Here is a 12,500-nt window from a genome sequence, read left to right on the forward strand (position 1 = left end):
TTGCAGACCACCTTTGGCGTTCTGTTTTGATATTTGCAAATGGTGCCTCATCTGCATGATCCTGCCAGCATATCAAGATGTTAGGTCATGTTTGTGGCCTTGGTAAATGTATTTCTAGCCTGAGATCACCAAAATATTGAAATCAGGTTGGAGGGGACTGGAAAAGAGTGAGTTGCCATGGGAACCAATTTCTTTACAGTCATAGGTGTGTTGCCTTCAGAACTATTAGCTCAACAAGTTTCAATGGTCTCTGTTGCAAATTGACCGAGATAGCTCTATTTATATTCTTGATGTTCTATTGGGTTGGGTGAATGACGTCATCAGCCTTCTCATTTGCATATTTAACACATTTTTCAAACTTAAATATCTCCGGAACCAATGCAGATATTTCCAAACGGTAAACAGCATTTTTAATGTTTTATGGTACTCTATGCGATAAACCAAAAAACTCAAGGGATAAAAATTTGATCACAGTAGCACTTTAAGTACATAGTGTAATGTAGTTGTAAGCACTATTTTAACTTTTTCCTGTTGTAACTATGGTGTGGAAGTGTAGGTTGGAGTGGATAATTTTATGCAGATTTGTGGTCAGGGGAACTACCAGGCGCTGTTCAGAATGTGGAAATCTATGCTTGAGTCCTAAGTGGATACGTATTCTTAGAAGGAACAATACAAGCATGTATTATTTGTTTACATCCTCCATGATGTAAGTAATCTTTACACTAAGTTCTATTGCTGAATTTTTAAAAGGTACAGATGTAAAAGCTCAAATTGTATTTTTATGTGTAATGATGGAGCATCTTTCATTAATTTTGACATTAAATGTTTATCGAACATAAAGAAACGAGCTGTGGTTTTGATAGTTTCATAGACCAAGGGGAAATCATAATGTGACACGTCATCATTATAATTTTTTCTAATTCCTGATAGCTTAGCCTAACAATGATTATGTCTCTTCTAATGGCTGACTGGTGCAACACTTTCAAAGTCAAAGGAAAAGGTTCTATCAATCCTATCGTTCAAAAACATCAAGCTTCATGTTATTTTTCAAGAAGTAACATTGCTCAATCACTTTTGTCAAAAAAACCTCCTGGGACATAGCCATTAGATTCCAATGTGTGTCTAATTGCAGGCGTAATACTACGATAGGGTGCGGGCTAGTATCGTTGTCAGTACTCAGTTTGTGTGTGAAGATTGCATGGCTACCTAAACAAAAATTTCCAGTGTCTATTTCATATTTGTGTTAGTGAGTATCTTCAACATTTTAGAGTTGCACAAATTCTTTTTCATTTCAACTGGAATTGCTTTAATTCATTTTGAAGTATTTTGTCCACTGCATTTGTTACTCCCAAGACAACAATATTATATGCTAATTTTGAATAAATTATTTAGCTCAAACTTGGCTCTAAATCTTTGACTTGTTTATAAGTCCAGGGCGATTTTTGGAGCTTCTTTTGAGGCCATAAAAGCTTGACTTATACACAAGTAAATAAGGTATCTCTGAGCAAAGGATATGCAACAGAAACAGAACAGAACAACACCGACAATAGACCATTTTACAGTTGTGTGCTTACATGTAGTTACCTGGCCTTTGAATGAAAGTGAGTTGACCCAGGTAACTAAGCACACAACTGTAAAATGGTCTATTAAGAATCTTAACTGGCTGTTGGCAAACCAGTTGGCTATTTTCAAGCGCAGCTGAGAAGTTAAACCAGGGACTACCAGGATCAAATTCAATATGTGGTCAGAGCCGGTCTTGAACCTACTGGGCCACACTGCCTGATGCACTTCAAGGTTGTACAACACAGAAAGTCAGGTTTTTACACTGAAAATGCCGACTATAAAATTACCTATTATTCTGTGTGTTATGCATGTATGCGAGCCATGAGAGTCAACATGCGAGCCACACAGTTATTGGAGGCTAACAGTTTCAAAATGGATGCTTAGACCTAAATACTGTTTATCTGCGCTATTTGGAATGGGTTCTTCGACTTAAGGACGGTGCCTACTAATTAAAGATATTTTTGCCCCGGTGTGTGATTATGCAGGAAATGTAGATCTTAGCAAGTGTTATCGAAATCCAAAAAGAAAATTGGGGGTAACCACGCATGTTTCAAAGATAATTCCTGAGTAATATTTGTAAAAAGCTTTAAAATAGAAAGCAATGTATGGTGTTCTTTCTCAAATTGAAGCTTAATTATCTCTCAAAAATGCATGGTTACCCCCAATTTTCTTTTTGGATACCAAGAGTACGTACTAAGATCTACTTTCTCAGGATAGTCTTAAACCGCGCAAAAATATCCCTGTATTAATTAGCCTGCGAGCAGGCCCTCCGAGGGACTGGGGTTGGGGTAGAATGAGGGCCTGCCCGCATGGCTTTGTATTTTGAATGTCGCGTCCAAATTTTGGACGCAAAATACTGATTGGCTGAAATTAAATTACCTCGTGACGTCACCATTGACAAGCTCCGACAACAAGAAAGCCTCTTCGCTTCGCAGAGATGAGGTGGTCAGAAATGCGTCTGAGAAAATTGTAGAATGTTGCAATTTACCATAACTTTACATAATTAAAGGTCGGGCAACGCGATGCAATGGCTTCTCTACTGGAAGGAAGGAAGTTCTATCTCTGTTATCCACAGGATTCGCGAAAAGTCTTATTTCCCAACTGTTTTTCGTAGCGGCCAAAATACGAGGGCGACTTCATGTCACCGTGGTAGTTTCCTTTCCTCGACAAAGCATTATCTCTGATCACATTTAGACAAAAATGGGCATTTCGGCTGCCTCTGTTGCTGATTTAACGATAGAGAACGATAGAAGAACTCTACACGATTTTAGCAAGTATTTGGTTAAGCCGAAAAGGAGGCTCCACAAATGATTGCTCGATCTCCTCGTAACTCCGCAATACTCCGATACACTTGAAAACAAAATATTCAAATTTTCAAATTATTGAATTAGTAAAATACATATCTATAACCACAAATACTCGATAAACCTTTGAAATAAAATGGTGTAGGTATTAGAATATCTGTCTAGTATTAAAGTGTGATGTAGCAGTTGTAATGTCTGTATTTCATTAAAATAAATTAAATAAGATAACTCCACTTCACTTTACTGAAATTTGGCAGCAGTTGTGGTCGACGAGTCTCACACAGTGCAGATGCGGTCAGGGAAAACGAATTTCTCTATTACGATTCCCGCCGTTTGAAGTTTGTGTGCTAAATTTTTCCCTGACGAACGAAACACATTTTCCGCGGAAGGGACTTCACGAATTACCGTACTGAATATTCAGCTACGCTTTACAGCATCAGCAATAGTTGTTAGGCTCTTCTGGCGAAGGCTTCATTCCTTAACAGTTTTGTTTTTGAGTTTCTGCCTCGAGCAAATTGAAATACACAACGCGTGGCTTTCTGTTTTCTGTTTTTTTCAATGTTTACTTCGAGTGCGCGCTGATTGGATAATTTTTGACAGCTCTCTCAGCGTGACATCAGGAGGCGGCATTCCAAATTCAAATGGCTGCGTGCAGGCTTTCCTTCTCTCCCACCGAAGAGAGAGAGAGCCTGCTCGCAGGCTATGTATTAATAAGCATCACCGATAGGAAATCTGAGTATCTCGAGATGCGCAGATCGTATGCCCAATAACAATAGTAGGCACTGTCCTTAAGAGTGAGTCTCGCATGACTCGGCATAGTTCGCAGCTCGCTCCCTCGCAGTTTGTCCTGGTAGTTCAGGTGACCGGAAAACATTGACCCCCGGTCCATGAACTACCCAAACGGACTACCCCAAAAATACTATTTCAATACTATTGGTCATAAGCAGCATCACAATTAGAGCTAAGCCTAAACATCCATTTTAAACAGCATTGGTCAACAGTATTTAAGTATTTGCACCCATTTTAAAAAAGGTTAGCTGTCAATAATTGTTACACCAGTTTCACTTCACTTACATGAAGTAATTGGCCATTACAACAATAATTATTGTTAAGGAATTAAATCTTTTACTGGAAATAGTGTATTGAAACATAGAATGTTTCGGCCATAAACCATGGCCTTCATCAGCTAATGCTGGAGGTCATGTGACCTGGACAGATCATGTGACCGGCGACTAGGAAGGTGCCTCAGCACCTGGTCCCATGTGTTGGACAAACTGAGACTGAGCCCCCCTTTGCGGTTGAGAGAAGGCTGCTCCACCCTTTCCCATATGGCCTCCTTTATAATTATTATTGAAACCTAAACATTTTAAAATGGGTGCTTATACTTAAATACTGTTGACCAACGCTGTTTAAAATGGATGTTTAGGATTAGTACTAATTGTGAAGCTGCTTACAACCAATAGCACTCACTTGAAATAGTATTTTTGGGGTAGTCCGTTTGGGTAGTTCGTGGGTCACCCCGATAGTTCTGCGCCGCAAAAAAGGCCGCTGTTTCATAACTCTGGAAAATTGCCGTTACTTTGGTTCAAAAGTTTCCAAAAAAGTGACAAATGCTGTAGACGGTATGATAAGCTACCTGGCATCATATTGTTATTCCTCTCCAAAGCAACAGCGTGGAGGCTGCCATCATGGATGAAAGCGTGGTTGATGGGATCAGTGAGTCGATCAGCCTCACATAACACCCTATGATCACTGAGGTGCCGAAAATACAGCTGTCTTCCGCATGATTCACACAACTGCCAGTGATCTTGCTTTTTCTTCCCGCTCATTTTCCTTTATACGGTTAGAACTGCCGTGTGAGCTCAGTTGAGTTTCTTGTCGCGACCAACAGATACGACTTATATGACGCATACTAGATAAGCTACAAACCCGCTGATTAATTATGGTTCTCCCGAAGTACCAGTCCCCCCGTTCCTAGGATTTCGGCAGAAGCCTCCAGGTGATCTGGTGACGTAACTAGGAGGACTGGGGAGAAAATTTTTAACGCCGTATCCCACAACCGCGCGCGGCCTTATTTTCGAATTCAACATGGCAGAAGCGAGGTGAGTTCTCGTCGGGTCTACTTGAATATTGATTCAGTAACAGGAAATGTGGTAGACACGGAATGATCTGTTGGGTTTTGGCGATGGAAATACTGCAGGGAGTTTGGAAACAACACAAGGCCGCGCGCGGTTGTGGGATACGGCGTTAAAATTTTTCTTCCCAGTCCTCCAAATTACGTCACCAGATCACCTGGCTGGCCTCGGTTGAAAGTGGATGATAACGCTATCCACCGGGTAAATCACTATCCATTGGATAACGCAATTGGTTTCGCAATGACTTTTCCAATGTATAGTGATTGATCCGGCAGATAGCGCTATCCATCGTTTGAACAACTGGGGCTAGAGATAAATCACTACCCAGAGGATAAACACTAGCAAATCCAGTTATCCAGTGGATAGTGCTATGCACCATTTTGAATGTCCTGCCGGAAAAACCCTGGGAACGAGTTTGTATCAACTTACTCAGTCAGATGCAAAACTGAACGTTTTGGTGATATATGACTCGAAATGTACAATAACTGAAAAAAATGGGTAAGCAAGCCGATTATTATGCAAAAATGGCTCAAGTTTGACGCAGACTTCATAGCGTTGTCAGGGCGATGCAAATGAGCTGTGACAACAATACTCTAAGGTGACAATGAGCCGCATTTGATCTCCATTTTACACCGGCGGGTCTAAAACACAGGTTACGAGTCACAGGTTAGTGTACATGTCACCGTGCTACAGATAAACAAACAACACCAAAAGTGCCTCCTATCCCTTATAACTGAACAAAAATGTTGTTACAGGTCTAGGGAAAACTTTCGGCTAAATTGTTCATAAGTGGAATAAGAACTTCTAGTCTTGACCTGTCGAATTCCAGTGACCGGTGTTTTAAGGCCGAGACACGCTAGGCGACAAGTCGCGGCGACAGGCCTCTGCGACAAGTTGCTCCGTGTTTACTAATTGCAAACCAATCGCTGCGACACGACGCGTATTCGGTGCACACGTAGTGATCTCGTATGAGGGGGAAAGTGAACTAGTTTTCTAACCATATCTCTCTCATTGATTCTTTTTATTTTGTCACAGCGACTTGTTGCCGGAAGTGTACACACGGTGCGACAACGCCGTTTTCGCTAATTTTGTCACTGCAATCAGTCGCACGAATGCAAACTGGTTTGAATTCGTACACCTGATCGCAGCGACAAAATTCTGCGGCAGACACAATGATTTTCACAAAATTAACAGTGTCACACGAGGCGAATTTTTGCGGCGACTTGTCCCGCGACGTGTCGCAGCGACTTATCGCCTATTGTGTCCCAGGCCTTTAGACCAACCTATTTTACACCGACAATAAGCCAAAGCTACGGTACCATGGACATAGTCTCACCTCATTCAGTTCAAAGTATTTCTTGAAAGAACAGATAGATGTATTTCATTGGTAAATGAGATAGATAAGTTATTTAAAAATGAACCAAGTACATGTTGTGAAAAGGCACTGACTAAACTGAATAGATTTCCAGAACGAGCTCTCGAGGATACGAATCGTATTGGCGATTGATGGCTAGTTATGATTCTTTCCTTTTTCTCACTTTATTTTAAATAACAACTCAGGGAAAACAAATGAAGCGATTAATGTAACACGTAGAAGGGCTGCAGTCTTTCAACTCTGGCATTAGGGAGTTTAAGATCTGCGACGCGACGGTAACGAAGTCGTCATTTAAATATGCAAGTTCTGGTTTATTAATCTTTTTCGTCATTATGTGGGCTCTTCTAACCTCTAAAAACTAGTGTAACTTTCCAGGAACTGAATTGGGAGGTGCGGTATTGAGTCTACGACAGAAAATTCAAATTCGCTGCCTTTTGTTCACGTTCTCCGTAAAACTTGAGAATTGGTCATTTCACGTAGCAGATTTGTCGAAAACAAGAAAGAAATGTACAAAAATGAAAAATGCACGTGCAGAGCGTGCAAAGGTATCGTTTTTGCTCATGAAATATGCAAAATTTGGGACGTTTTCGTTGCCGTCGCGTCGTAGATCTTAAACTCCCTATTGTCCCTTCAAAAACTCGTTAAAGAAAATGCTCTCAATTGATGAATATTTAGACAAGATGAAAAGCCCTCACATTGAACTGAGTACTTTCTTCTCGTTTTCTTTGTCTCAAAATTCTCAACGGCGATACCAAAGCTGATTCTAACTTTAGCATGATCCTCAATTTTAATATCACTTACTTCTAAATACAGGCGGCAAACTTCACAACGTTTTCCGGCGCCAACTCTCTCCTCAAATCACGGTAAAGGTAAACAAATACAAAGCACACACTCAAAAATAGCACAAAGGCATGTGTTTACTGTTTTAAATACGACGTTAACTGTCACGATACCTTACGAGACACTTCATGACAATCATCAAAATCATTGATGTATTTGGTTTTCATTTGCACTCTTGGATGTAAGTGGCGAGGATTGAAAGAAGGAGCTTGAATGAAACCGCAGTTATGTCTAATCGCAGACTGTTTCAATGTATAGTGCAGACGACAAGACACGCTCTTTTTGCCAATTTGTGGCAATTTACACTCGCTCTTTCAGTGATAAACATTGACGTTCACTATAAAGGAATAATGGTTCAATTGAAACATTTTATCTTTTCACTATGGGTTTTGTCGTTGCTTCGTTTTTCTCTCTTTTTTATTGTCATTTTTGTAGCAGCATTTTGGGTTAGGTTTTTCGCACTTTGGTTTCCTTTTTTCGGTCTCTTCTCTGTTTTCCAGCTGCGAACATGCGTACTGACGCAACGGTCACTACCCCTTGCAAACTGAGTGACTGGAAGTCTCTTCAACGAATTGTTGTAAGTTGATGAACAGTTAAAAACAAAGATAAATTAAACAAAGAATGTTCTCTCTATCTTTCCGTTCTGATTTTTGTCTTTTTTCCTGTGTATTTTTCTTTTGTAAGCCGATATATCTTGTGTACGTCGGGAGCCACTTGGAACAACATCGTTGTATCTGTCTGAGCTAAGTGTCTCCTCTGTGAACTTTTCGTCACTTTGATTTCCCGATTCCTTCATGTCAAAAAGACGGTTTACTTTCGGTGCATTTGGAGTCAGTTTATTTTCCTCTTTATCATAGTTTCGATAATTGTCATTTTCATTAAATACAGTATCAAAATTGGTAATTATAAGTGAATCTGGAATAGCCTCTTTTTCTGTGTTAACAATAAATCGAGGTTTCATAGCGGCTGAACTGCCTTGACTGGTGTTTGCAACTCTGTTCTGATGCGTTGGTTTGTAAATCCTCTGGGTGCCGTTGCAACCAAGAATTAAGGGCCCTTCTTTCAGACTAGGCACGTAGTCACCGAAATGTCCATCGAACGGGGTGTCATTTTGCCCGTCACCTCTACGGCCCTTCATTTCGGGATCCTTTATAGATGTGAGTGATTCGTTCGCCTCGCCTTCTAATGCATAGGTTTCACTGTACCATTCTGGGATCCCCTGACTCTTCAAAGTGTCTTGTAATTGCTCTTCAACGTCCTGTCTTTCTGAATCTCTTTCACTTTCATACATCGAATTCTGAATTCGACTATCCTTTGAAGTAAATCGGTTTGAACAGCTGAAGTCTTCCGCATCGTCAATAAAAGGATCTTCCATTGTTTCGTCTTCATCGCTAAACCCTGCATTGATCCTTTCTACGGAATCAGATTCGCACCCATCGATGTTGTCGCGACGAGCGGTAGAAGGGCTTATGCTTCCAGAATCAAGGAGCTCTCTCTGCGGAGATTCTGACCGGCTTTCCTGCCACTCACTCCGAACGTCTGTACTCGTCAAAGTCGTCTCTTTTCTCGAGGGCCCGGAGCAGAAATTCTGTCCCTTACTGGTACCATCAAAACTTAACCTCTTTGCTTCATTTCTCGCAAGAGGGGTAATTGCCGTTGTCTTTTCTGTTGGACTGGCTACGCTCCAATGTGTCTGTGAGTCGTTGGAAGATTGTGAGCGGCCGATCGGTGGGGGTCGGTTCACAGAGGATGGGCTAACGGAGCATTGTCTCTTGCCGCAGAGGTCGATACTTAACAGATGCTGTAGCTATAGGAAGATAGAAAACCTTCATCAGTATCTTGATACCAAAGGAGTTGGGCAAGTTATTTAAAGAGTGGATTTATTAGTGGGTGATACAGGCACACTCGATGCATGCGAAGGAGCAGTCGGAAATGACACAGGTTCGGCCTCAGTTCAAAGTGCTCGGACTTTTGTCCCAGAAAAATCTAATTCATTTGCACAAAAATACAGCCGTTCACTTTTAATTTTCTATGCCTTAGGAATAAATATCCTGCTTGCGATTTGCCATTTAGTATCAGTTAAAAAAATAAGCACCTCATTCCTCTGCTCGCCTGTTTTTTTGGACAAAATTTTGGGAGCGTAGTAACTTAGAAAATTATGGCATGCTAAGACCAATTAGCGCCGCATAACCTGCAATGTGCTAATGGACCAGGGCTGAGTCGTTTCAAACCGGTTGCGCTCTATCGGGGATCAGCTTATACGACTTTTACGAATAACTCGGCCCATATAATAGGGTGAGATTTACTTTAATCCCCGCAGTTTAACGGATTATACCCACAAAATCTTTACCTCTCTAAGATCCTTGGAGATCTTTCTTTCTTCACTCTGCGTGCTTTGCAAATTAGGCGTAAGATCACACCACACCGTCGAATTTAAAATGCTTACTTCTCCAAGCTGTTTCTTCAACTCTGCATTTTCTTTCACCAGTCGTGTTACTTTCTCAGTTTCATTGGTCGTTGCATTATTTGTGTTCAGCTCAACAATTTTCTTGTTAAGCTGTGCGTTTTCGTACATCACCTTTGCCAGTTTACCAGTCTCGGAAATCCTCGCCTCTTGTAGTTTTCGTTGCAGTTCTTTATTCTCTGATTTCAGAACCAACAGTGGGTCCCCAGATTCCGAATGCAAGGCTCCAAGATCGAGAGATTGTCGCTGCAAATAAGGCCCTGAAAATGATGTCGATCTTCTCCGTTTACGTCTTATTTTAAAGCCCATTTCTTGTTGCGTCTTACAGGTGACGGAACGATTTCCAAGGCGAGGCCTTGGGGAGCGGGGTGGAACATCGATGCTTTTCGCATTCACTGACGTCTCCACGTTACCATCAATCTCATCCGGCTCTCGTATCCTGACTGACCATTTCGGAATGTTGTTCTCATTGTGTTTGGCCTTGAGGGCTCGTATTTCCTGCTTGAGCGTTGCTATCTCTTCCAGAAGTCTCGTGACATTATGAGAGTCATGCATAGTTTGAAACTCAAGGAAACTGTTGGTTGTGTCCGCGCTAGTTGTTGAGGCACCTCTTAAAGTTGACAGGGACCGCTTGCGGAGTAAGTCTTCGGCGTTTCTCTTCAGCTTGGTAATCTACAACAAAAAGGAAGTTAGAATGTTACAATATGTGTACTATTTATTTGAGAGATAAGAGAGAAATGACAACATGTAATGCAGGATGTTCTCAATTCATATTCACGGTTCTGTCGGGCCGTCCGTAATATTTGGATCTGTTGTTGTGCGACAACGATCTTCGTATCCTCGTTACAGCATGTGTGCGTGTAAGGGAGGGACGCGTGGGTTCCTCGCACGCTTCACAATTCCATTCTTCGCTCGGAGTTCCATTGCTTTGACGCTAACAGCGCAAGAACTTTTTGCACAAAATTGAAGCACTAAAACTCGTTTCAAGTATTGTTTGTTTGTTATTTATTTGTTTAAGCAGGTTGAAGTTTTGGCAGCTATTCAGCTGATGTGGACCTGCTATACCCACCCACCCATATACACACAGAGGACAGCCACAACACAGGGAACTTCATCCCCTACTCTTCTCGAATAGTGTGTGGGTTCTTTAACGTCCCACAGGGAACTAATGAACATGGAAGTTATTTGTGAGACGGGACATCCGGCTTATCGCCCTTATCCGAGAAGACTTGAAAAAGTCTAACCATTTGCAGATGTAATTGCAAAGGCGGCACTTTCTCCTCAGTTATTTAAAGACCCTGAGTGTTGGTCCGGCCGGAGTCGAAATCACAATCTCCCGCATGGCAGCCCGATGCTCAACCAACTGAGCAACCGGTGCATTCGCATTCAACACTTGCGAATAAAAAAACAGATATTTTAGGAAGAGGGAAAAAATCTTCGTACAAAATAAATGGTTGCAGTTGTTAGCATAACGACGTCCCTTATTATTTGCTTGTGCTCAGCCGGGGAATTTGGACACACGTCTTCATGTATTCGTTCGTGCGTATATCCCAGCCACGCACGGATTGATCAATGATTATGCATGTTGGAAATTGAATTATGAGCACGCATTAACATAATTTATAAGTGGCGGGAAGAGGTCACGTGAAGCGAGAAACATCGCCTTTTGCGCTGTGATTTTTGATGTTTTAAGTTTAGAGTGTAGAACTCGCGAATACAGAGAACTGATGGAGCAGACTGAGAGTAGCGTAATACTACGAGAAATTGTGAAGAAACTATTTACATTATACTACGAGAAATGGTGAAGGGATTATTTTGTCACGACTGGAGAAACACATAAAAATATTTACAATGCGTTCAATGTTGGACTTACTTTTGGAACAAACACCAGGCACAGGACAACTGTAGTCGGCAGAATCAGGAAAAGTGATACACAGGCTACAAGAGCGTTCGTGTTGCCGTCAATTAGGAAGGACAGCGGCATCCCTACTATGACACACAGTACTACATTATACACACTTATTCCAACCCAACGGGAATCATTGAGCGAGTGGACTTTGGCCTTGCGTGTAACCCAGGCAATGAAACAACCAATCAGCAGCACTAGTAGCTTATATCCAAGAAGGATGTAGAGCCAGGTAGTGAAGTATTTTGAAGAACAGTATTCCTGCTGTAAGATAGTTCTTTTGTGTGGCTCATCCTTTACCTGATGGACAAAAATAGATCCACCGTTAATAAAGGGAGATTTTCAAAGTGCTGACAGAGCAAGAACGGCAACGAGATCATTTTTAAGACAAAAGAGTATTAATTCGATTAAAACGAGAATACGTGAATTTCTTGAAGAAGTTCAGTTCCTTTCATGGATTCAGAAAAGATTTAGTCTGGGAAACTAATTAGAGAGCTTTAGATTCTGGGACGAAGACAAGAATGAGTACGAGATTTGACTGCCCGTTTTTAGCAAAAATACTTAGAAAATCTCCAACCCGGACGATTAATCTTACTCTTTGTTAGCAGCATAGGTTGCTCAGTTATTCTTATTGCTGGTAGCTGAGCCTTTTTGCTAATCGAAAAATGCCAAAATCCTCTGCTACCGTGTTGCTGAATTGCTTTGACAAGACAACATTTTTGCAAATGACGACGGTATCACGTTTTTCCCGCCAAAATGACGCTGGTTTGTGCGCGCTCACTGTTGTTCTATAATAAAAATCTCGTACTCGTACCAGGTGATCTGGTGACGTAATTCAAAGGACTGGGGAGAAATATTTTAACGCCCGCATTCCACAACCGCGCTCGGCCTTATTTTCGAATTCAACATGGCA

At 41.4% G+C, this 12,500-nt stretch overlaps 2 protein-coding genes across 3 annotated transcripts in view; both read right to left on the bottom strand.

Annotated features, from left to right (window-relative positions):
* The window catches only part of LOC137999518 (ATPase family gene 2 protein homolog A-like), a 20,686-nt gene extending 15,900 nt beyond the window's left edge, over positions 1–4,786 (bottom strand). The window contains exon 1 of one of the 2 annotated variants that reach the window (XM_068845297.1): positions 4,504–4,781. In XM_068845297.1, the coding sequence (XP_068701398.1) occupies positions 4,504–4,696 (193 nt within the window). In that variant the 5' untranslated portion in view covers positions 4,697–4,781. Of the gene's footprint in view, positions 1–4,503 lie in introns of both variants that reach the window. The other variant, XM_068845298.1, reaches the window with a different exon arrangement.
* Positions 4,787–6,398: 1,612 nt separating this feature from the next.
* LOC137998842 (uncharacterized) overlaps positions 6,399–12,500 on the bottom strand; it is a 12,492-nt gene continuing 6,390 nt past the window's right edge. The window contains exons 8-10 of the mRNA XM_068844670.1: positions 11,555–11,887; positions 9,568–10,353; positions 6,399–9,024 (exon numbers count right to left, since the gene is read on the bottom strand). Coding sequence (XP_068700771.1) covers positions 7,828–9,024; positions 9,568–10,353; positions 11,555–11,887 — 2,316 coding nt within the window. The 3' untranslated portion in view covers positions 6,399–7,827. The remainder of the gene's footprint in view (positions 9,025–9,567; positions 10,354–11,554; positions 11,888–12,500) is intronic.

This window comes from Montipora foliosa, chromosome 4 (genome assembly GCF_036669935.1).
Source record: "Montipora foliosa isolate CH-2021 chromosome 4, ASM3666993v2, whole genome shotgun sequence".
Taxonomy (NCBI): Eukaryota; Metazoa; Cnidaria; class Anthozoa; order Scleractinia; family Acroporidae; genus Montipora; species Montipora foliosa.